Source organism: Penicillium rubens, assembly GCF_028828025.1.
Source record: "Penicillium rubens strain IBT 27055 chromosome Unknown utg000004l_segment0_segment0, whole genome shotgun sequence".
NCBI lineage: Eukaryota > Fungi > Ascomycota > Eurotiomycetes > Eurotiales > Aspergillaceae > Penicillium > Penicillium rubens.
In genome coordinates this window covers 290,111-315,497 of record NW_026890602.1, presented here as the reverse complement: position 1 = coordinate 315,497, position 25,387 = coordinate 290,111, and the positions used below count along the sequence as shown (strand labels likewise).

Here is a 25,387-nt window from a genome sequence, read left to right as displayed (position 1 = left end):
GAAGAATAATAAGTCTAAATCTAATAATAAAGATAAGTAGTCTTTAAATAAAAAGGATAAGAAGGATTTAATCTAGTGTAAGATATATAATACACTTAGGAACTATTATACCCGAAACTATTATTTAAAAGCTAGCGGATCTACTAATACTATCTACTAATAACCTTAATAGTAGTAATCTATCTAATAGTAGCAATTTAGTTTCTAATAACCCTAATAAATCTCTATTCTATAACCTAGTTAGATTATAGGCTAGGTTAATAGCTAAAGTAGGGTGATTTCGATCCTATCTTAGTAGTAGAGACTATAAGCTAATACTATCTACCCTACTCCTCCTCCCTAGTAAGGCCCTTCCTCGGGAGACCCCTTCTTTTATTATAATAACCTTTTTACTAATACACTATTTTAAACTAATATCCCTAGGGGGATTTATATCCCTAGGGGGGTATATATAATATCTAAAGAAGGATTAATAGCTAATTCCGGTAGAGATACTACTAGATAGATAATTGATTCCGGTACTAGTATATATATAACCCCTTATCGGTCTATTTTTATTAATTTTAGATAATATATTTTGCCTATCTCTATAGCTATAGGTGATATCTTTTACACCGAAGGCTATAGAGATATTATCCTATAACTTTTAAACTAGGATTAGACTAATACCCTTCCCTCTCTTACGTTAAGAAAGGTATAGTTAGCTCTAGAGCTAAAATCTAGTTTGATTTCTATATCTACCTTAGATAAGGATAATATTAGAACCTAGACTAAGAGTGGCTTTATAACTTTTAAGTATTAAGATACTACTAGTATAGAGTCTATTATTAGTTATACTATATACGAAAGAGAACACTACTAGTTAAACTATAATAGTATTAATAAGGTTAAGACTATACTAGACTATAATTTTAGTCTTCTTACCGGCTCGCTAAACTCTATATTTATAGTACGAAGACCTAGTTCTACTATCCCTACTATCTCTATAGATCTTACTTACCGATATATATATTATACTAGCGAAGACTATATAAAAAAGATAGAAATTTATATAGATAGGATTATATTAAAGCCGGGTTCTAGCGTCACTTTCCTATACACTCCCTATATTAAGGGAAAAGGTTATACTTTACCTTTTAGTAAAGTTAGATCTATCTAGTCTAAACCCGGTAAATTTATCTATCTCGACGTCTAGGGGCCTATCTTAATTATATCTTATAGTAGAGAGCACTATTTTATCACTTTTACTAATAATACTACCCGGTTTACCTAGCTCTTCTTACTAAAATCTAGAGCTAAAGTTATAGAGAAATTTATATAGCTAGAAGGCTATTTAAAGACTTAATTCTCCTTTATAGTAAAGAAGGTGTATAGTAATAATACTCCTAAGTATAAACCCCTTACTACCTATCTCTCTTCTCGCGGTATTATATAGGACCCTACCCCCCTATATATAAAGTAGCTAAATAGCGTTACCGAAATTAAAAACCGTTATCTTATAGAACCCCTTATAGCGGTTATAATTAAGTACTAGCTTCTAAAATACCTCTAGGGTTATCTTCTTAGTAGTGTGAACTATACTATAAACAGACTTTATACCTCTCGTATTAGTATATCGCTATATAAAGCTCTCTATAGAAAGAAGCTAGATTTATTTAATCTACGCGCCTTTAGGTGCTAGTGCTAGTTCCTAATTCCTAAAGAGAAGCGAGCTATAAAGCTAGATCCTTATATAGAAGAAACTCGGTTTATTACTTATAACGAAAGAGATAACTATATATTATATAATATCCGCACTAAGAAGAATATTTATTCTCGAAATATTATTTTTAATAAGAATCTAACACTAAAGGATCTTCCTAATCCTACCTATAATCTTAATATTGCTAGTTAGGGTAGTATAGTTTAATCTCTCTCTAACTATTATATCCTAATTGATTTTCTTAATAAATACGACTACTATAGTAATCCGTTTCTATATAATAAAGACCCTATTCGTACTAAAATTTAGGCTATTCCTTAACGTTTTATAACCCCTTTACTACCCCCTCCTATAGTCGAAGATATAGACGATATAGACCTCTTTAGACTAGCGAGTCCTCCCCTCGATTTATCTAATACCGCTCTACTTCGTGAATATCCTAATTATAGGATCCCGATTTATTCGGAAATAGAAGACCGACTTCTAAATCTAGATACCTTCGAGATCGACGATAATTAGGTTAAAATAGCGGGTAGTATTAGTTTGAGAGTAGAGGTATAAAATAGTAGTTTAGGGATATAGTCTTCTTCTTAGGAAGCTACTACTAGTTATACTAGTCAGGATACTATATAGATTTCTTCTTAGTAAGACTATTCCTTTATAGACTAGATTCCTAATAATAATACTAGGGATATAATATATAGACTATCTTTGTCTATCCCTATTAATATATCTATAGACCTAAGACGTTTAACTAGACTAAAGAAGCCCTCCTAGGCCTATCTTAATAGTCTCGCTTCTAGGACTTTCTTTAATACTAATATATTATAATTTCTTACTAGCTCCCTAGATATCTTAATAAAGCTTTTTGCCGCTATCACTTCTAAAGAGTAGTACGCACCTTCTAAATTAAAACTATAGGATATTAGTTTTAAACCTAATAGATAGAAAGAAGCAATAATTTACGCGGAAAAAGATAAATAGTTAGTAGCTATATATAAAGAGCTCTCCCGCTATAACAAAAATAGGACCTAGAGAGTTATCTCTCGCTCGAAAGTAAGAGATAAAGGCTATAAACCTCTTACGCTTCGCTAGGTCTTTAAAATTAAATATAACGGGACCTATAAAGCTCGTTTAGTAGCTCGCGGTTTCTAGTAAGTGAAAGACCTTGATTTTTATAAGGTTTACGCTATCGTTACTAAGCTAATATTATTTAAAATCTTTGCTACTATTGCTATAGCTAAACGCTAGCTCTTACACTATATCGATATTATAACTACGTTCCTTTACGTAAAGCTAAAAGAACCTATTAAAATTGAACTTCCTAAGGGTATATAAGATAACTATCCTACTAATTAATTTATTAGATTGCTTTAAAAAACTATTTATAGACTAAAATAGAGTCCTTATAAGTGGTATTAGCTACTTTATAACGTTCTAATTTCTATAGGATTCTACCGTATATAAGTAGACTATTCAATTTTTATAAAGGATAGTCTCTATATTATAGTGTACGTTAATAATCTACTAGTCCTATCTCTATCCGGAGATATAATTAAGCATTTTAAAACTACTATTTCTAGGTATTTTAATATCTCTAATAAAGGGATCTTAGAGAGATACCTAGCTATTAATATACACTATAGAGAAAGTGGTAAGATTTATTTATCTTAGTCCGACTATATTAACTAGATTCTCGATCGCTTTAGTCTTAAAAAATGTAATACTATCGCTACCCTAATAGATAAGAGAGCGGTTTTAACCCCTTTTAAAGATAGGACCGCTATAAAAATATAGATAAAGGAATATTAGATAAAAATCGGCACTTTAATTTAGCTAATAGTGTTAACTAGGCTAGATATCTTATTTATAATAATTAAGCTTACTAGATATACGAAGAACCCTAGAGAAATACATTTTTAAGCCTTAAAAAGGGTGTTTCGATACCTCGCTAGCTTAAAAAACCTAGCAATTTCTTTCTTCCTAGTAGGCTCCGAGTCTAACACTAATTCTACTCTCTACGGATTTTGTGATATAGACTAGGCTAGTCTATATAGCGAAAAAGGGCTATCTATATCCGGTTTTATCTTTAAGATAGCTAGCGGTCTAATTTCCTAGACTAGTAAGAAATAACCCTATATTGCTTTATTAATAATAGAGAGCGAGTATATTACCGAGGCACTTACTATTTAAGAAGCGCTCTAGCTTATATAACTACTTATTGAAATTGGTATTAAAGGTTTTTTGAAAAAGCTAATTCCGATTTATATAGATAACAATAGGGCAATTGCTTTAGCCTTAAATCCCGAGTTTTATATAGTAATAAAGTATATTATAATTCGTTTTCACCGGCTTCGCGAAGAAGTCGCCGCTAGATCTATATACTTCGTAAAAATTCTAATAGCGTAGATAGCGGCCGATAGGATGACTAAACCCCTTACTAAAATCATATTTCGCCGCTAGCTTTCCTAGATTGGTCTCTATAAATACCGGAAGGATTTTTGATTTCGGTTTATATATAAAAATAGGGGTTAAATCTGTGGTTTGAAAGCATTTATTTTTACTGATTTATATCTAGTTTTTTTATTAGGAGAAGAGTGGTTTTTAACTATATAGGTCAGATAGTTATGTGTTCTGTCGTGGGGGGTGTTGGAGGTCACGTGACCTCCTCACATGCTCCCTCACACTTTAGCTAGCTCACCTGTAGATAGTTTCTTCTCTTCTTCACGTATCTATCTATTTTCCAGAGCACACTACCTTTTCTCTGTAGTCTGTCTCTATCAAGAGGTACCGGGGTGCAAATACTCATGCAACACCACTGTATGTAGGATCTTGAGAATATAACTCTGAAACGACACGGGTAACACCAGAACAAATTACTCAATTCAGCAATTTCGCATAGGCACTTAAGGAAATCTTCTCTCTACTTGCTGGTTTATATATATATGATGCATCGCGTCGGTGAATTTTCCTTTCTCAGAAATTCATTATAAATTACCTGCATGAGTCTCAGCTAACGCCACATTATACAGTGACACCTCTTAAATTTCAGCACCCTGTCAGCTACTGCCTTCCTAAAAGGATGCACCGCCTACTTAAATAGTCATACCGCCCATTATTTAATATTTTTGATTGGTAGATTACGTTTAGCAGAATAAGGGGTGTTGAAACTAAGGAGGTGTCACTGTAAAACTCATTCTACACCCCGTAGGAGCTATCCCCTTCTGGGTGTCGGTGGGGAAACAATGGCGATCACGATCTCGATAAGCTTATCTCCTCCAATTGGTGCCGAAATAGATTAGAGGGGCTCGAGCACGGCGGCAGAAGTGGCGTGGGCTGAGATCTTTACTCATCTGGCACCAGATGAGTATCACGCAATTGAAGAATATCTATCAACAGAGAGAAGCAAAGATCTGTAGGCAATTATGCTATTTGATTACGGATAACTAAAAATGGAGATGAACAAAGGAAGAAGAAAAAGCGCGAGACAGCTACCTCAAAAGAGAGAGGACGGTTCTGGCCTGAGGCACACTGTCGACAATATCATCTCGTCAAACTCTCGGCGAGCCCTTATGCAATGCTCGAGCATGTAAAGGGTCGGCTAGAATTCGAGTCCCTGGACTCTTGAATCTATTCGCCGCGGTTAGCAGAGAACGAAGGCTTTCAATTATACAACCCATCACTCACCAAATGCACAACATTGGCATACATGCCGCACACGAGAACACCGATGCCGAACAGAAAGACAATCCCGTTATAGGAGGCTCGTTGGAGGTTGGACCAGGAGAACCAGCTTCCTTCTTTGACAAGGACAAACCACATTATTGGAGGAATGTAAAAGCACAGTCCTGAAATAAACAAGGCCGCGCTGATTGATAATATGGTTGAAAATACAGGTATGGCCTGGGCAACTACCCACGAAACAAATGTGAGGACAGCCACGAGCGAGATCCAGGTTATCCAACCCTTCTTCGTGTTCACATAGCGTACAACAGAGTGACGATAAACGTATGCATGAATATAGCGAGCAATAATGCTGGTGTTTATGGATCCAGATATAAAGATCACCGGAAGGGCAACACCAAAAGCGATCCTCGATATGAGGGGTCCGGCTGAGAGTAGGGCAGGGGATTGTACATCTTTGCCCACGAATAAATACACGAGAGAACCGATCAGGGTATAAATAATAATTTCAACCACTCCCAGTGTATATATCGCTTTGGTGTAGTCCTTTGGGGTGTGCATCTCGTTCATAAATGATGGTATCGCCGGGGCAAAAGAATAGGCGTAAACGATATTATTCATTGCAACCATGGCCGTTGAGAAGCTGACATTCTCCTTAGGCCAAGCTGACCAATCCGAGCCAGGTAAACTGATGTTATCCCGAGTGCTTTGTACACCTGTTGCAATAATTGTGATCCCAATGGCTGTGAAGATCGAGGCGACATCAATGTACCCGAGTATAGCAATATCGGCGAATGTTGGTGGAATGGCAAGTAAAAAAAGAATCAAAGCCGAGACCAACCCGAATATCACGGTGCAAATGCCACTTTGTGTGATATCAGCCAAGGCAATAATGCCAGTCAAACAATGTGATCCCACATTGAGTAGCAGTTGGAAGATGAAAACCACCGTGACAATCCAGAACCCCTTTTCCCCCAGGATAAGTCTCCCTATATCTCCATAGTGCTCAACTTCCGGGTATTTGAGCTTCACTGTGCCAACCTCATAGCTGGCGTATGTAGCAATTAGCCCAATCCCAACGGAAGAAATAATGCCTCCGACCATACCGAGGGTCGCGAATGAGCTCGGAAGACTGAGACTCCCAAGGGCAACTGCTTCCACAATGAGGATAACGACGAGACGTTTCCAACCAAGACGCGAAAATCTTTTGCGACCCTCAATTTTCTTGCGTCTTTCTAACTCTGTCTGGCAGTCGTCCGGTGAGGGGTCGCTGTCTGTGATGCATTTTGACGGTTGGACCGGGGCGCTTTCTTTATCACCCAACGTAGTAGGTTCATATTGGGGGTGGGAGCAGTTTTGTTCGATTTCAGTTTTCATGGTTGACTCACTGCAGGGCTAGATTAAGAGGAAACAATGAACAGTCAAAGTTTTCAGTCTACTTTGCCGCATGTGCACATAGCGCAGGCCTCGTCTGCAACATATTTTCGCGTAATGTTGAGGGGTAACGATAACACTCTGCAGACGCCCCTGTAATAGATATGCAGAAGCATACCGAAGTGGCCACATGGGTACATCGAGTCATCTGCATGTTCCGAGGGGATTATCATGACCGATCTATAAGGAACGATGGATGACCGGTAACTAGTCCGTGGAAGTCACTAGCCAAACCAAGCCAGCGTTTGTTTAAGCCAGCCACGTAATATGCACAATGCACCACCTAGGTAGCGGTGAAGGGTGAATTTATGGGTCATAAGCCAAGGTCACATTCACCTAAAATGTCTACAATTTGTAGAGCTACGTTAGAATTGGAATGGCGAAGAATGAAAGACTATAAACGGAAAATAAAAGTGCTCCAATGCGAAAGGGATACATACGCGTGATGTTCAGTAGTGGTTGTTTCCGGGTGAACTCCTATCATAATAAAGCGCTTGAAGCGCAAGGGAAGGGCCACGAGGAAGATCTACCACACAATTTTCGCTGTGCGATCACCGGTGATCATCATCGGGCTTGGTGTGGCTGCATTGCATTGGCGAGGAGCGAACATGCCTCAACATGGGATCGACTTTTCGTCGCATTCTAGTGGTGGAAAACATATCATTGACAGAGAAGAACAGAGACCTATAGACAATAATACTCCTGGCTACAGATAATAACTAAAAAGTATATACGGGGAAGGGATGAATTGGGGGACGAGCTATCTAAAAGGAAGAGGGCAAGACACACCGCCGGCAGATGTCATGCCTATGTTGCCTCGGAGTTTATTCCAAGTTTTGCTTCAAACTGCTTTGGGCATAAGAGACGGTGCAGGATCAGGATCGTGTCAAAGTAACACTGGTCATGATCCAGGCTTGCTGGAAAGATACTACGATTTGACGGAGGTGGTGATGTATTGCTCGAGCGTGGAGCTCATAAGTTAGGAAAGAGAGATATTGAGATATTGTCATTGAACCGCAGAAACTGCAGCCAGCCTTCACAGTGTATTTTTTTCTATGTATATACTGGCGATGAACAGCCCCCCAATGACGATTGATAACAACATGAATAAAGGCGCCGGGAAAATCCCTATCGTCATGCTATATGTAGCATTCAGGAGTGCTGGAATCACAATTCGAGCAATTGCGTGAAGAAAGCTCAAAACACCTAATAATTGCCCTGATTGATAGTCAGGCACATGTGCTGTGAGGCATGATGTCAACAGAGGGTTGATGGATATAGTAGATGCAACTACGAAAGACGATACGACGAAATGGCTGGGCGCTCGTGACAGCGAGATGCCCATGTAGCCTATCATCTGTAGCACTAGGTTCACCTGGATAGCACCCAACTCCCCAGAATTGGATGCAGCCGACAGATTTGGCACCCCCTCTCTTCTATTCCGTCGGCAGAACCAGGCCATTATCGGCGGAAATAGAACGACCAGCACCAAAACGCTCCATGAGTAGGAAATGGACATGAAGAAGCTTTGCGTGGTCGGTTGCCACTTGAACAAGAATGCCGGGTATGCTAATTGCAGCGGAGCCAGACCTATCATATTTCCAAACATGATCATGTCTATCACAGCCAAAATGATCATATTCTTATTTCGAAACCATTTGGCTTCCCAGGTGGACTTGAGCGACGTCAGGCATACGCGGATATAACTTTCGCCAGGGATTTGCTCCAAGGTCACTCCGTCCAGGTCCGGGCAACCACTAGAGTCTGGGTTGCGCGATTCCGGCAAGGCGAAGAGGATGAAAACCAAGAGGGATAGATGAGAGCCTATAGCAAGCCAATAGATCAATTGGAAGGGATTCGGCATGGTCAGAAGCAAGCTGGCAATGAGAGGCCCAGCCGCCCCAGCAAAGGAAAACGAAGCCTGCAAATAGCTGAACCACCGTGCCCGGGCGCTAGACGGCATGAGATCGGTGATATAGGTCTGTGAGGTCGAAGACGCGGCAATCATGGTCCCGCTAAGACCTTCCATGGCATAACCCACGAGAAGCCAGTGCAAATCTATCGAGTCCGGATAGCGTAGGATCAAGACCACAAGGATCTCGTGTAGAAGAGGGCCTATAACGGTACAGGCGAGGATTGGCTTGCGTCCAACGCGGTCCGATAGTGAACCCAGGACCGGGGTCGAAAAGGCACCCAGGAGACCTGCTGTCACTTGGCCATAGATGAGAAACCGTGAAAGATCGGATTGCGCATGTGTATTGGCGAAACATTGTTCTAGTTCTTTAGAAAGATCCCGGTGACCACCACCATGGATTTGGCTGGGTGAATAGCGCTGGTGACATATCAAGGCAAAGGTTGCATTGAACTCGGGGACCACCAAAACTCCAAAGATAAACTCATAAATTGTGAAAACGCAGACGACCCATGAGGGTGAAGGTTGTCGAAAGCGGGCCCAGTAATATAAAGTTCGGCTCTTCTCGGTCCCTTGGCCATCGGGTTCGGAGAAACAATGCTCGGGGAGAAGTGGATAGCTTTCGGCATCTGATCGGCTTTGGTCCTTCATGTTGTAAAGAGCTGGGTAGATTGAGATCTGAAAATAAAGTCGAGGGGAAGAGGAGTTTAATATTGCGAATTCAAGGCAGCGTGACCATGCAGTACTCTTGGGTCTGGAGGTCTGGAGGTCTGGTCACTAAGTCATAACAGTTGAATGGCATGTGAACTCTCAGTTTCATTTTCTGTTTCTGTTTAAGTTGTTATTTTTTTATTTGTTTTTTCTATTTTTATTTCATTTTTTTCCGCGACGCATTATGTATAGACTGTGTATCTCGCACTGCACATACCTAGGTATCCCAGACGGTAAGTTTTGGAGCGGGCCGCTTCACGGGAACGCTAATATTCCAAGGTTCCTGAGATATACACCCTAGATAGGTATACATTCAATCAATGCCTATATTGTGGCAGAGCGATAAACCGTCCTGCCTGCTGCTACTCATTTTACCAGCTTTTAGTCTCCTTTCCGCTATGCATTTAGACGAGGGCCTACACCGCTTTGACACGGGTTGCATTCTTTTTTTGGCCCTCTTCCCGACCTTACTATGAGGGGAGCATACGGTGGCTGGCTAAACCCAGCTGTCTATGACGTACCACAACGGTTAGAACCGACCTTGGAGAGTCGAACCTGACCGGTGAGGACCCTAGGGAACTTTAGCCTCCTTAGAAACGACGTGCTACTTCGGAAATAACGATGATTTCTTTCTTCTTGATAGCCTAGATAGCCAATAAGAGCCTAACCACTAGACTAATCTACGCGTTTTGGATGGGGACGGTATTGAAACACGCTCCTCTCTTTCTCTGTCGTGTACATCTTTGCTGGCTAATACCAAAAATACCGTTTGTTCTGGCTTTACATCGTCATATTCCATTCTGCTGCCCCCCCTCCACTGTTTCATTTCTTTTTCCATAAACTAACGTGGGACTTTCTACTATCAAGGATATAACTATCGCACGTTGGTCTTGCCATGGTATCAAACCAATTAACCAGCAAGGTTTAATAAACTCTAAGAAAATATTCCAACCTCAGAAAGCCCTGCAGGAGGGTGGGAATAAGTAATTGCGGAGCGAAGCGAAGCAATATTAGATATAAGTCTCCCCCAAGTCACGTGAGGGCGATTTCTAATAGTGAGATTCTATAAGGATCGTATGGTTTTTATTGGATAGTCCCAACGGGACGATACCTAGGTAGGTATATATAATATAATTTCCTCGTTATTATCCACGCTGCCTACCGACCTAAAATTTTCTTCCACTTGCACCTCCTTAAATAATTCTACCTATTCCACCACAACATAGCCCGCTCTCGACGACAGGCTAGGTCAGAATCGTATAACAACGACTCATAGACTAGAGAAGGTAGCTCCAACGACAGCGGCGACGAGCAGTACGATACCGACCCGACAGAGCCTGATTTCGACGAGGATTAATACTAGTGATATTGCGCAACTTTTTATAGATAATAAAAATCCTCCCGAGTATTACCTACAGCAACTCGTAGAGTTTTGACGAGTCTGTGTATAAAAAGGAGGATTATAGCAAAGGCACCACTGTTCTTCTTGACAGGGTCGAGTCTCGTTGGAAACAGTATATCTCATTTGCTTCTCCCTCTTTCCATCATTTAGTTAAACTCCGTCAGGTTTTGTGCTTATCTCCGCAAAGATCCTGAACAAGAATTCCGGAAGCTATCCATTGCCATCTTGCATACCTTTCTCGACTGGGCCTTGAATTTGCGACGGGGCAAAAATGGAAGACGGTTGCCTGGAATTAAACGAAAAAGCTCACTGGAGATGTTTTGGAAGGTCTTTCGACTCGTCTTCGGAATTCCTCCTACGTAGATCTCTTTCAAGTATACCAAGGCTGGGTCGGGACACACCATGGTGGGTATCTCAAAAGAGGTTGTCATTTAAAGTAGGACCACAAGATGGGAGATGCCTAATACGGTTGAATTTATTGTAAATAATGGGTATTGTTGACGGCTAGATGTTGTAGTCCGCCAGGGGAAGAAGGGCTATGGCGCACGTAGACTGGAAACAGAGGAAAGGGAACAAGATCTGTATTCCAAGAGGGATGGGGGGAGAAAGAAAGAGCCCTGGAGAGAAGAGAGAGCAACCTGGGCATGTAAACGCTGTAAACGGAATGGTTCCAACATATCAGTAACCGTACTCAACCTCCTGCTTGACAGCGAGAATGGCATCCCGGTATAGAGCCATGCCGGAACTTCGGGGATGGAAAGTTTTGATTTGCCGCGTCGGTAAAATCCACGATATATCTTGAGTGGTAAAGTCGCCGCTGGCTAGAGCTGTATTTGCGACTGCAACATGTTGTGCAAGATCTCCATCCGGATCGGATGCAATTGCTGACGCAAGGTCACACCAGTAAACGGCGACAGGATCGGGGTCAATACCGAGGGTTGTGTTACAGGTGTTTCCATCGGGAAGGGGAAGACTTCCGCTTGCTTGCAGGGTGCTCAAATCATTGCTATCATCAGCAGAGGCCTGGATCGTGTCCCCCTCTGTAATGTCCGGCCAGCCGCTTAGGAAAAAAGAAGTGCTCTTGTGACTGGAATCCGGCTCTGCCACGCCCGATTCACACCAGCGACGACCCTCAAAACGGGGATCCACGTCGACGAAGTGAGTGACATTTCTGCCAACCAGCTTGTTTGCATCACTGACCGCGGCTTGAATGACATTATTGAGGGATGCCACCAAATCATTCATCTCATTCCTCAAACTGGTTGTCAGCCAGACGTCAGAATGGTCCACCTTATCCCATCCCCAATAGCGGAACGAAACTGTATTGCACTCCGTTGTATCGGGATTGAAAAATCTTGGATACCCAGCAATGTATAAGTTGAAGTCCTGCAGTGAGTTAGCTCAAGCACACGAATCACGGTATGGAATTAGGAGGTACTTACGGGATTTGATTGGGTCCACCCAATGATCCGAAGGTAAATGGAGGTGAATTTATACTGTAGCCCGTCTGCGCCAGTATCCGCCATGAGACTCTTAGCGGTGCTTATGTAGTGAGAGCACCACGCAGCATCCCAGCCAATGACAGCGTTGTAATATCTCAGAATGCAATGCTTCACAATATTCGAGAAACCCAAGTCGTTGCCACCGATAGTCATGGTGGCCAAGCTGTCTGTTGTCGGGTTCTGCCATCCGTGAAGTTTATCGTATAGCCCAGCGACCGTGTCTCCTGAACAAGCCAAGTTTTGGTAATCAAAGCCCTCTGTGAACGAATCATGTAACAGCTTGCCGAAATTATTCGATCCAACTCGGCATTTGTCGCGAGATGTTGATCCCGTGCCCATCCCAGCGGCGAAGGAGTCTCCGAAATGTACCTGGCCAGTAACAGCTGGAACATCATCGTCAACGTCATCCCACTGGAGATAGTCATTGTCTGCAACACATTCTGTTGCACGCTTGGCCACGGGGAGTGCCGGCAGAGGGATGGTACGTCCGGTCTTCGCAGTGAAATAGACACCCGCTGCCAACAATTGATAATTCTCTGCATTATTCCTCGCAAGTCTTTGTGCACAAAGACCTTCAACCAATTTTCCATCTGGTCCTGGGACGGGGCATTCAACTCTGTATGCTGGCTTCCCTGGCTTAGGGGGCTTTCGCTTGGTTACCCATTGGGCACATGAACGATCAAAAGTGCCACGAGCAAGCTTCCAGCAGGCGTCGAAGCCATATGCGATATCACGGGTACTGCCGGGTAGTCAGTATTGGTAGAGACAAGATAACTAATACGACTCACAATGGTTTACCAAGCATCCCATATCTCGTGTGAGTGGATTCATGTACAAGAACGGCAGACCTTGCTCTCGAAGCCTTGCGGAGGTCCATCTGGGTGTCCTCCAGCAGGTCCTCGGTGGGCCATATTTGGGGCAATGTGCTAGCGGGGTCCGGGGGTTTGAAAAAAGGAGCGCAGAAAGTCATGCGCTGTTCTTTGTTGTTCATGAAGGCAACATATCCTTGTTGACACAGTTCTGTCAATACAGACCGGTCGCAGCTCAGGACCAAGGGGAACTCCGGATCACTGCCAGCGAGTAGGCTGGCAATTCGTTTAAACGTTTTCGTGGTGTCGGATATGAATTGAGAGTCGTCCTTCGCATTGAAGAGATTGTCGAGGTAGTCTCCTTGCTGGAGGTTGAGGGCGGAGACCTGCGCCATCTCAACTGCATACTGGAGCTCAAGCTCAATCACCTGCTTCTGCGACTCATCACACTTTGAAGCAGCGGAATCATCATAGTGATAGTTCATGTTTGCGCTAGATACGCCGTCTTTCGATATGCAGATTCCAGATGGACAGTAACCTCGGCTGCAGGCAAAGTCACAGAGGTTGTCAAAGATGTCGGAATAACCGGGGCCTGCCATTCCGGCACCATCTGTCTGGGCGGGCGGCTGCACGAGAGCCCCTGTTTTTGTACAGGAACATAGATTGATGGGACAATATCCATAGGTGCAAGCGTACGAACATAATCCGGAGACTGGACCGGGTCCAGTGCCAGCAACACAGGCAGGAGGGAGGAAGTCCGAAACTGTTGGGACCGGCATGGGGTATTTTGTCGTGTCACACGTCTTGGATGGACAATGGCCGTAGTTACATGCAAAGCTGCATAGACCCTGGTAGTTGGCATCTTTCCCTTCTGCGGGATAGCCGATTGTTCCCGTTGCATTGGGCAGTTTACGTGCAACGCCCATCCGCTCGCAGGTACATGCGCCGACAGGGCAATATCCGTAGGAACAAGTGAAACTGCAGAGGTCGTTGAAGTCGTAGGCGCCCTTGCCTTCGACGCATGCCTGGTCAGCTAGGTCAATCGAAGTGGTGTCAGAGGAACTCATTATCCCTCCAGAAACGCTTCCTACCCACGCATTGAAGTTATTGAAATCTCCTTCACATGTATGGGATATCTCAGGGCCTACCGCACTGCCAATGGTAGCATCGCCTTTGAGTAAATCGACTCTAACCTTGCCAGTGGTTGCAGCAACGCTACCAAACCAAACGCCAGCCTCAAGATCACCATTCGGTACGGAATCCCAAACGACGATGTCATGATTATTAACAAATACCGCAGAGTTGCCGGTCTGAAACAACCCCATAACAAAGATGCGGTCTTCCAGAGCAGAAGAAGGTTCAAATTCAATCTGCAGCTGAGAGGCAGTGTTCACTGTTGTCCCTGCGACACTGCAAGCAGACACAAAGTTGCGGCGATACCAGAAGACAACTATATCGTCTGTCATGGTTGCTTTTCCAAGCTTGTACACATCAATCAAAAAAGGAAGAGCTTTGCGCCAGGCGTCATGGGGATGATCCATCACGTAGTTGTATGGAGCTTCACCAATATCAAAGGCAGCCATAGCGTTGTCATGGATCGGGCCGATATAGTGCGATTCGCCGTAATCATTCCAGGAAATGATTTGAACAAATTCAGGCATTGGGTCGAGACCGAAAAGCTCTTGCCACCGATCAAACCAGAGACTATCACCCTTCCAAAGCCAGTTCTTGTTGTATCCTGGCAGATTGGTATAGAACCAGGGGGAAATGGCTATCATATATGGTTTCCCGTCCAAATATTGTATATATGAGGCATCGGTGTAGGTATCCATAGTATGATTCCCCCATGGCCACGCCGACCAGCTGAATAATCCATCGGCAACGCCATTTGCCAATTCTACAGCTGGCTTGGCGCCGACAGAAGACCAGTCCGGCATAAAGAAGCAATTTGTCTCTGACTTGATTGTAACCCAGTCATCTGCACTACCAGGCCCTTCAAATGTGGACACGAAGGGCCTCCCGTTGTACTGGAAGTATGCAGAGTTGGAGCCATATTTTTGGATCATGCTGGTCACAACACCTTTGTCCCAAGGTCCATTGCCAGCATAGTCAAATGAGAAGAATAGTTTGAATCCCTTCGCATTGGCAGCAGCAAAAGCCATCTCCACGGAAGCGCTATTGGTGTTGTCTTCCCATGCCATGTTGAGGGCAAACGCATCGATGTGGGCATCCTTGGCTAGCCCCATGTCTGACTGCCAGTCGGAAGCAGTGTAATTCTCAGAATTTGTGACCTAGAGTAGTATTAGTGTCCTTCTCGCTCGTTTCGACAGGAAAGTCCAGAATGGAAGTAGGTACCATGAAATGTGCGAACACAGCTTTCGCATTCGCCTGGTGGATGACCTGAAAGGTCACCCCCATAGCAAGCAGTGCAAACCAATTCATTGTCGCAAAAATGAGGGAGAGATTGGTCTGAAAACAGGCAACTACGAGACAACTGCTCTTGTATATTAAATCCTTAAAGCCCCAGTTGGCCTCCCATCGGCCGAGTGTGTGTCAACTATCCGAACTTGTTTCTAGCTCCGTTTCGACCGCGAGCGGGTATAGCTTTTAGCCAATAAATCCTTCTCTTCCGCAAAGAGTTAAATCCTCGCCGACATCCCGACGCAAGGTGGGCAGAAAAGAGATTGCAGCCAGGGAGGTAGCATTGAGGGTGGTCTCGAAATGGGACTAAATGACAATATCCAGTCTAGCGTCAAGCAATTTCAGAGAGCATTACCCCTATGATATTATACGATAAATCTGAGTACATTTACCTTGTTTTCCATTGCAGGTGCCAATACAGTGCCTTTGTTTGGCCCCGCATTAGTCCACAAACGGTATAACGGCACAGATACATAGTTGGATTTATCTTTTGAATGCCTTTGCAAAAGCGTGATAGCTCAACAGCTATGCGGGCACTGGATGGGCAAACTATAAGCGGCATTGTGAGGCACCTCAAGACTAAATGATACTAGTTCGCTTTTGATTCGGGTATCACGTCGCTCGGGTTGGTCTGTGCAGGAAAGGCTTAGCGGCCCACTCAGTTGATGCCGGCGCGGCGCTGGTGTCGCTTCCTAGCCCTGATTAGGTCGGATAGAAATCTCACCTCTTTTAGTTCGATTTAGTTAGCTTTCCATAATGCAACAAAATATTGGGTATATTTGATTAAAGTGGAACCCTCAAGCTCAAGTGTAATCTCCGGGCTGTTTTCTTGATTCGAACAAGGCGAGTGCAACGTGGGGGTGAGCTCAGACTCCATAAAAAAATTTCAATCTCGTACCACCTTTTAGCAAAGGAGGGCGAATCGAACGGATCCGAAATTACCAGACACTTGAATCTGGAGATAGCCAATTTGCTCTTGATCGGTTTAGATGATTTTACTTGAACATACCTCGACGAATGAAAATTATTCTAGTTCCTAGCATTTAGGTCGAGACCAATGAGTATCCATTTCAAATCAATCAATGGCAGTGAACTCGACGAAATTGGACGAGGGGACCATTATCACCGGTCTTCCATCATTATCAGCAGGCTCGACGACATGATCATTCAGCCAACAGGGTAATTTCACTACTGTGTTCGCATGTTCCTCGCGATCGCCCCAAGTCCACCAGTCAATGCAGCCACCCCAGTACTGGTAACGATATGTGTCGCCAACCACTGTATCAGGGTGTAAATCGGTAAAGCCAAGGGAAACACATCTAATAAGACTTTCCCCGGGTTGAAGGCTGCGGAAAAACATAGAATCCGTGACGTTGACCTCAACGTCAGGTTCATCTACTATCATCCAGCCCTCATTCCGTTCGTCATCAAAGTAACTCTTCCACTGCGGAGAATCGTCGTCCAACTTCTTCAACGGATCATAATTATGGCAGCATCGTTGTAGTCGAAAGTTATCACGAGAAAAAGGGTAATCGTGTATGATGATTGGCTTTGCATCACCATAGACAGCCTCGCAATCCTCATTTGTCAGACCATCGTAGGTAATCTTTACCATGATTTGAAGCTTTTCTGTTCTCGATATTGCCGACGGGCCTTCTAGAAACACACTTATACAGGGGGTTCCAGGGCTGTAAAGGGAGTACATCAGTCATAAGGAAGACGATAAATCATATCAAAACCATTCTCACATTCGTTTGGATTTTTCCACGCAAGGATCATCAGGCTCAGAAATCGAAATGCCTTCCTCCTCTACGCAGGTAAGAGAACAACAGGCTCCTCCGGGAATGATGACACGGGGTAGCCCTAGGTTAACCCCAATTTCTTGTTCCCAGTGCTCGCGCAAAGTGCCCCAAGCCCATAAGGCATATTCAGCCCCCGGCCAGAACAGCTCGTATCTCTCACCGGCGTTCAAATGGTCCCAGAAGGGATACGGATGACCTATATTTCTTCGGAGAGTTTGGCCAGGAAGAAGCTCCTCAGTTTCAACTTCATATCCAGTGAGTCTAAAGGTCTGGAGAGGTGGCGAATTGTGCTTTCCTTCAACCTTCTTTAAACCATCCGACGTGTGTTGAAAGAGCATAAAGCCTGAAGGACCCCATCCATCACGTAGGATGTTCCAGCGGAAGATACAAGGATTGCTGCAGTCGTCTTCCGCCCGACGGATGGTGATGATAACCCCTATCGGGTTATCTAGAGACATCACTCTGTTGGGCTCTATCTCCATGGAGAGCCTAGGCGTGTTCGGACTTTGAGATTCGTTAGTTTTGAACGATGTACAGGTAGGGAAAATCTCACGGTCTGTCACGTTCAAAATATTTGATACTTGATACGAGTTCGGGATCCATGGCAGTTTACCCCTTAAAAAAAAAAAAAGAAAAAGAAAAAGGAAGAGAGAGAAGAGAGATGTGGGGAGTATGGGTAAGCGGGAAAGCAGGGAAGAAGAGAAAGATGGGAAGAGAAAGACAGAGAGAAACCTGCTGAACTAATAGGCGGGGTGGTTCGGCAGAGAAGCTCCTCAGTAATCTAGGCACACATGAGATAACAGATTAGATTTACTAAAGAAGGCGAAATAGAAGAAACTGAAACCGTGACCTATATAAGAATTCTGGAATAAAATAGATAGAGGTCCCGAGGTCCCGAGGTCACTAATAAGGCTTATGTGAGCTTAGTTCAAGGTGTATCATGCCAAAAGCGGCTCTCTTTCTCCTTCCTCCATATTCTGTCGCAAAGACAACCACAGCAACACCCCTTGCCCCCCAGCAAAAACTGCATCATCAACAGCCACAAACCCAACCATATGGTACCATGCATTAACAATAATAATGATCGGGTGTCCGCCATCTAGGTATAAATCCCATGGAACAGAGACTCTAGGGACCCAGAAAAGAGCCGAGAGTATAAAAGCCGTTGTTTGAAGCTTAAGCCCAGTCAGACTTTGAGTTTGTAGGGTGCTGCGGGCTTGTTTGAATATCCCTATAATAATAGGTATAGTTGTAAATACTGGAAGGAGAATCACAGCATGAAGGCCTTGGAAGAGAGCGATAGCGTCGCGCTCATGTTCAGGGCAGTTCGGACGGTCTGGAGGACAGAAGATGTCCGAAACTGCATCTGCTATGACAGGTACTAGGGATATAATGAGAAAGCCGATATAAATGGCTACTACCAAGGTCTTGCGAAGGCGACTAGTAGGTTTGTGGTAGAGGTTCAGCCCCAACCTATACATCCTAGTCAGTCTTTGGTCGCTTCTTGATTCTTAGGAAGCGTAATGTTTTGAGCTCACAGAATATTAAACAATGCCCACACACCGCTCACTTGGAAAAGGTTTATCCAGTCAAGTGCATTGCGGGGATGGTGAGTCCAGTAGCCTGTCTCGACAGGGAGATTGATGGTGTAAAAGAAGACGAAAAGTACATGCTCCGTGGAACAAATAACATTGAACAGGAGGTAGAGCAATGAAATGTCTCTAGCGCTCTTGCCTAGCCAAGCATTACATATATGAGGGATGAAGGAGATGAAGACAAAAGCAAGGATGATGCTATTTCTCTGTTAGCCTGGTAACTTCATTTTCTTGCTTTAGGAAGAAATACGGACAGGCTGATAATGGTCAGCAGCATGCTGTGCGATAGTTGATTCCTATAGGATCGATGAAAACAGTATACGACTGAAGAGTAGGAAAGGTGCGTGGAGACTGAGAGAGATGCAGGACAAGGTAAAAAAAAAGAAAATTGTGTAACAAGGTCCTCCGACAAAGACCGATTATCGTCTAGATCGCCCACTGATAGGATGACATACGGATCGTAATTTTATTTTTCTTAGCCTCCGGTTAGCTTCCCCAATGTTACATCTACCTCTCGGAGTTGGCGGAAAAATATATCTTTGTGAAAATTTTATGAATCAGGCCTATCATGCGAATAATTAATTGGTTCCTATCTACGTACTAGGTAATTTTAGCGCTTAAATAGGCCAAGTTTTTGCTCCATAACACTCCTTTGCGGCTTTTACGTTGACTGGTTGATATTGAACAAAGTGGACCACTGTGTGGAGCCTATAATATGGACCTCGGACATGCGAAAAGCAAAATAATCTCCCTTTTCAAAATAAATGCGTCGCTATTCCTTTTTCTACTGACTTGTGTCCACGAGAGCGACCAAGAGGGGCAAAAGAAATGAGCGTTTAGTGTTCATGCAAGCTATTTATTAGTTGAATCAGGGGCCAACAGAGAGTTATGAAGGTTGAAACTCATAATCAGGACCCACGGTTCTTATTTCTAGGAGATATATAGTATAATAGGCTTTATTGTCGAAATTTTATATCTATAGGAGGTAGAGAAATTACCTAATTTAGACGAGTATATACCTAGGTAGCTTTATATAGATATAGGAGATACCGAGGGCGGTGTCTTATAGTAAGTAGGGAGGGATATCGTCCTACCTAGGTAAGTACCTACCTAGGTAGGTAGTTTGTAAGGCTTACTTACTACTAGGAGCCTGAGGCACTCCATAGGAAGTGGTTGCCTAAGACGTCCACTTTCTAGGAAGCGTATACAACATAGAAAAAAAAAGGGGGGGGGGGGGGGGGGGGTTTCATTGGTCGAGAAGTGAGGGCTTCTTTTGGTGGATACGTGCCGGGCATAGTGCTGGATACGGTGTTGGGTTCGGTGTTGGGTACCGTGCGGAGTACGGTGCGAGGTATGGCGCTGGATATGGTGCGAGGTATAGTGCTGGATATAGTGCTAGGCATAGTGTAGCATACGTTTCGGGGCGTGGGTATTACCTCGACGCGAGCAGACAATTAGGCGTGGCAGTGGAGATAGGCAGCGGGCGTATAAAGAAGAAGGGAAGAAGAATTGAATGTATGTCGGGTCGGAGAGAGCTTACGCCTACTTCGCTCCGTATGACTACTAGAGGCCTTAGGCCCCTCAGATCCCTATCAAAAATAGACTACCTAGACACGTGGGTACAGCCTGTGAGACACGTGCAGTGGCATGCACCTTGGAAACATCCACATCCTTCCCCTCTTGTTGCCGTCTCAAGGCTTCAGCCAGAGCTTCAGGATATCTACATGCAGCTTCAAAGCGAGTGCAGGATCATCTCTATAAATTATTTCCTTAACCAGAACGCCTATTATAGAGGAAGGAGATACTTGGATGAACCTATTCTTCTCTGGCAGTTATCCGGACATACTGAAAACAAGGGAACTTGAGGGCCAAATATTCCGACCCTTCTGTGGTGAAGACGACAACTGGGAACTAGGAACCAAGGCCGACAAATTCAGAGTATCGGATACCAACACTATATAGGTGTTTTGGCTTCGTATTAGGGGACACAGAAAATATATCGCCAAAGTCGTAAGTGGGGACAATCATTATACTCGTGCTCCGATTAATCATATACTAGTTTCCTTGCTATTCTAGGTAAGATACTAAGATACGACTTTATCATATTAGTATACCACTAACTATCGAAACGATAAACGATGCTATATACGAGTTCGATAGATTCAATCGGGAGGCTCGGGTATATAGCCATATTAATATATACTATTCCGCGCGTGAAAGAATCTATTTCCCGCAATTCCACGGAGTGATCACCGATATGCTAAAATCTCGATTTTCTTCTAGGTATCACCACGAACGAGCGGTTATAGTAGAGGTAATAAGACCGGACTTACGTTTATAACGTGTTCTTAGTGAAGTTATTAATATCCTAAGGACACTATCTAAAAGGTTTTTCACCACTCCTAAGGTGATTACTCTAAGCTTATTCGAGTAAGAGTGGTATCATTCCTTACTAAAAGACCGACTTCGTCGCCTAGATACTTATATCGAATTAGTATAACCTATAGCGACGTCTATAACTTCCACTTTCGACTTCCTAATGATATCTACGATATAGTTCTTAACGACTTCTCCGAATCGTACACTTTCTCTATAAAGTAGCCTTTTCGGGTGCGTGGCGGAAGACCTCGACCTTTAAGCTATATATCAGAGGGTGAACGTGAACATATCCTTCTACATATCCTTAATCGGTGAGAAAGAAATCCTCATTTTTTATATCGTCTCTAACGTATATCTAGAGCCGTCTTACGAGATATTCATTCCTATCTGATACATTTTAACTATATAGCTTCGGTTACCGGCATCGACTCTAAACACATTTCTTCCGTTAATAACGCCCTCTAGCAGTCTCTAGATAAAGAGGAGGAATTGTTAGAGTTAATTATACTAAAAGTCCCCTATCACCTAGACGGTCAGTTTATATTAATCCGTTTCTAGATTAGATAATAATTATTAACTATACTAGGCTTTTCGATGCCGACCTTAAATTCCATTTTCCCCTTTCTAGAAGCCGTCTGCCCAAACTCTGACCTCTGCTAGCATATTCGTCGAGGCAGGCTTTTATATCAATATAAGTCAGTTTGGGCAGTCTCTTGTGACGATAAAACCAACCCCTAACCAATCACTTTTGGTTATGAGCCGCAATTTGGAACGATTGAGAAAATGGAGGACTCTCGCTTCATACTTTACTTAGTACCGCATTCGTGGGGGATTGCGTCGTTGGAGACAGAATCTGATTTTGCCGGACTTGATCCCCTACGAAGATTTTGCGCAAGCTTTGTTACAGCAAAAAGTCCCGGAGCAATTTTTAGTCGAGCCGAATTTGGAAGGGGATCTAGAGCAGTGGAGGATATCGAATGAAGGGCATATAGACACCGAGTAAATCTTATCAAGTACTGGAAACAATTGGTACAACTTGAAATATAACCTTTGCAGCAAGGTGCCTAGCCTCAATCCTACCTAATACTATCAAGCTGCTACCTAGGAAGCTGTTCAATGCCATTGCATCAATTGCCTTGACCCCTAGTATTTGTAGTAGGTCCTTCCAGACTTAGGATAGAATCGTGTAGTTTTTCAAGTAGAAAAATCTAACCTTCACAAGTGCATGCCTGACTTCAGACAGAAACTGCGTCTTTGTGGTGGCAACGAGTTTGGGGCGGCCTTGGGCCAGAACTGCCCTTTCTAGTACTTTAGTACTTGCCAGCTCTCTCTGGTAAGTCAACGGAATCTACCTAATTACACGAAAGTACTGGAATTTCGGTTTCATTACTTCTAGCCTGAAACGGCCTGTTTCGTATACATACATGTACACATGTATTTACAGTCGGTACACTAGTATAGGGTCAACTGGTTTAACAGATTAATGACTGCAGACATGCTACATATATCCGGTACATTAGTATGCATCAGTATGCGCACTTTACCGAGCTCCATACATACATATGTAGCTTCAATCTACTCCGTACCAGAACTCGGGCTGTTAGCTTTGCTATGGCCGCCAATCAGCTTTCTATCGTAGCAATCATTTGCAGACAATCCTGGCTTTTACAGCTCCAAATCTTGACCGTCACTATTTGGATGATCTATCATATTTCGCTGTACAAAGTGCCCGAGGCCCAGTGAGCAATTGCAACATCCGGGGTTAACAACAAATTCTCAGTACACGAATTCAAAGAATTCATTGGTAGCTACCGCAAAATTGCTCTCGTCACCCGCTTGACTGCCAAAAAAAGGAAATGGCTCTGCGACTCCAGCACAAGTGTGATTGATCTGTTCCGCAGCAGAGATCAACATCTGGGAAACTCATCTTCCCGAAATGGCCAATTCACCGATCGCTCCAAACTTTGAGCACACCGATAAGTTTCCCCGAACTCCATCCAATGCATCCTCAATGGTATGCACCCGAGCTACCTGCTCATCTTGGCTATGCTTCGAGTGGCTCCCTTCGTTGCTCGGCTGAATATTTCCATTCCGCAAGTTTTCGTTTGCCGCTTCAATCTGGTCACTACATATGCAGCTTTACATATACACCTACTTGATTGTTGGTGACCACTTTTCCTAAACATGACGATTTGAATGGTCCTGCTTGTCCAGATATGTATTCCATCTATATGGTTGTGTATCCTCCGAAGAGATGCGGAGAGACCAGGGCTATGCAAACAGAATATGGATCAAAGCAAAGGATATTATGTGCAGAGCTAGGATTTCATCACTGTGGATTGGGGGTATAACAAATGGGGGTCTTTTTGAAGGTAAAGCGTAAGCGTCGTCAGTCAGATCCTCATACCCGAAGCTTGTGAGTGGCTGTGGACACATAAAGGGACCATGCATCGCCCGGAGGGCAACGAGGTCGCGGGTTTCTCGGCTATTGGTGACATCAACGTGGCATTGGATCCATGATCCGGCCCGTGATGGAAGGCAGGTACTTCTGGAAGTGACAATTGTCCAACAGCTTCAAAGGTTTAAATAGCCGCCTTGCCGAGAACATCGGCCAGGTCATCGACGTCCTTGTCATCTTTCTGAGCAACCTTCTCTTCCTCGACAAGGTCGGCGTCCCTAAGGTCCTTCTCAGCCTTGGCCTCTTCCTCCTCTTCCTCCTCTTCTTCCTCTTCCTCCTCTTCTTCCGAATCTTCCTCCTCGAGTTCATCCAACTCATCAACACCCCAAGTACCCTCGGGGTCTGCATCTGTACCGTGCTCCTCCTGTCGAGCCTCCAAGAGCTCACGCAGCTCAATGATGTTAGGGTCTTCCTCGGAGAAGATGTTTCCGTTGAGCTCGACGCGACGGAGGCTGGGAAGCGCAGTCTTGGCTGCGTGAGTGAAGCCCTTGACAGCTTCCGCCTTCATCTCGTTGTACTGCAGACGCAGTGTCTGGAGCTTCTGGTTCTTGTTCTCCGCCAAAGCCTTGGCAACCTTCACACCACCACGGGCAGAGAGCAGACAGTCACCAACACCAAGCTCGCGCAGAGATGGCCAGCCGGACAAGACATTTGAAAGAGCAGTGGAGCCAACATTGGTGAAAGTGTTGTCCTGCAGATCCAGGACTTCCAGGGACTGCGCGTGGTAGAGACCCTGGGTCAACAAGTGGGAGATACCCTCCGATCGGATGCCGTTCTGCGTCATCTTAACCGACTTCAGGCCTGCTGCATGGGCCTTGTAGGCCCGAGCCCACGCCTCCATACTGCCGTTCTCCAAGCGGTTCCGTCCGCAGACAACACTCTCCAGCAGCGCAACTTCCTCGCCACAGTTGCGAGCTTCCTCCTTACGCTCAGCCAGCTTTGACAGCGCATCGGCCACCTGAGATCCGGCAGCGGGGCCGAGTCCATTGTTGTTCAAAATGAGGTGGCGGAGGGGCACGTGCCGCGAGAGGAATTCGATAAGCGGGGCCTGAGTTCGGAGACCGAAAGCATTGTCGTTCAGGTTCACGGTGTGGACGGTTGGGATCTTGAGGATGGCGTTAAGGAGCGAATTCAAAGCTGTGGGGATCTCCGTCAGGAGGCGACCGGTGAAGATGTCGTCGAGGTAGGCAGCTTCGAGGCACTTTTGAGTCTGCAGGACCTCGGCCAGGCGCTTGGAGGCGTCAATGCCCAGGGTGTTTCCACCGAGACGGATTTCAGTGTGGTCGGTGTTGTCAATCAGGGGCTGAATGTGCGCATTCATGTCCTCTGCACTGTCGAGCTTGAGGACTTTGCCCTCGAGGGAGAAGATCTTGGGAGGGGCCATGGCGGGGTAGTTGTTGAAGTGGGATATTGAGATAAGAAAAAGAAATAAAATAGAATAGTGTGCCCGTTAAGCCAATGGCAGACAATATCCAAGCAACGAGGAGACCAAAGTAGACCCGAGGACAGAAAGGAAAAACCGAAATAGTCTGTAGTGTAGCAGAAAAGGAGGCGACCCCGTAGAGGCAAGTTTGTT

The 25,387-nt window shown here is 44.3% G+C and overlaps 5 protein-coding genes across 5 annotated transcripts; all 5 read right to left on the bottom strand.

The window, feature by feature from the left end:
• Positions 1-5,365: 5,365 nt before the first annotated feature.
• N7525_010066 (uncharacterized protein) lies at positions 5,366-6,763 on the bottom strand (the record flags this gene model as incomplete). The annotated part of the gene is made up of 1 exon (XM_061214947.1): positions 5,366-6,763. The coding sequence occupies one exon, from the start codon at positions 6,761-6,763 to the stop codon at positions 5,366-5,368; it is 1,398 nt and encodes a 465-aa protein (XP_061067459.1).
• A 1,093-nt stretch (positions 6,764-7,856) lies between these two features.
• On the bottom strand, positions 7,857-9,383 carry N7525_010065 (uncharacterized protein; the record flags this gene model as incomplete). Its single annotated transcript, XM_002560316.1, has 1 exon — positions 7,857-9,383. The coding sequence occupies one exon, from the start codon at positions 9,381-9,383 to the stop codon at positions 7,857-7,859; it is 1,527 nt and encodes a 508-aa protein (XP_002560362.1).
• Positions 9,384-11,523: 2,140 nt separating this feature from the next.
• Positions 11,524-15,598, bottom strand: N7525_010064 (putative alpha-1,3-glucanase; the record flags this gene model as incomplete). The annotated part of the gene is made up of 4 exons (XM_002560318.2): positions 11,524-12,231; positions 12,288-13,086; positions 13,136-15,447; positions 15,512-15,598. The coding sequence occupies 4 exons, from the start codon at positions 15,596-15,598 to the stop codon at positions 11,524-11,526; spliced, it is 3,906 nt and encodes a 1,301-aa protein (XP_002560364.2).
• Positions 15,599-16,652: 1,054 nt separating this feature from the next.
• Positions 16,653-17,861, bottom strand: N7525_010063 (uncharacterized protein; the record flags this gene model as incomplete). Its single annotated transcript, XM_002560319.2, has 2 exons — positions 16,653-17,265; positions 17,326-17,861. 2 exons carry the CDS (start codon positions 17,859-17,861, stop codon positions 16,653-16,655), a joined length of 1,149 nt encoding a protein of 382 aa, XP_002560365.2.
• A 6,074-nt stretch (positions 17,862-23,935) lies between these two features.
• Positions 23,936-25,195, bottom strand: N7525_010062 (GTPase-activating protein RNA1; the record flags this gene model as incomplete). The annotated part of the gene is made up of 1 exon (XM_002560305.2): positions 23,936-25,195. The coding sequence occupies one exon, from the start codon at positions 25,193-25,195 to the stop codon at positions 23,936-23,938; it is 1,260 nt and encodes a 419-aa protein (XP_002560351.2).
• Positions 25,196-25,387: the final 192 nt, after the last annotated feature.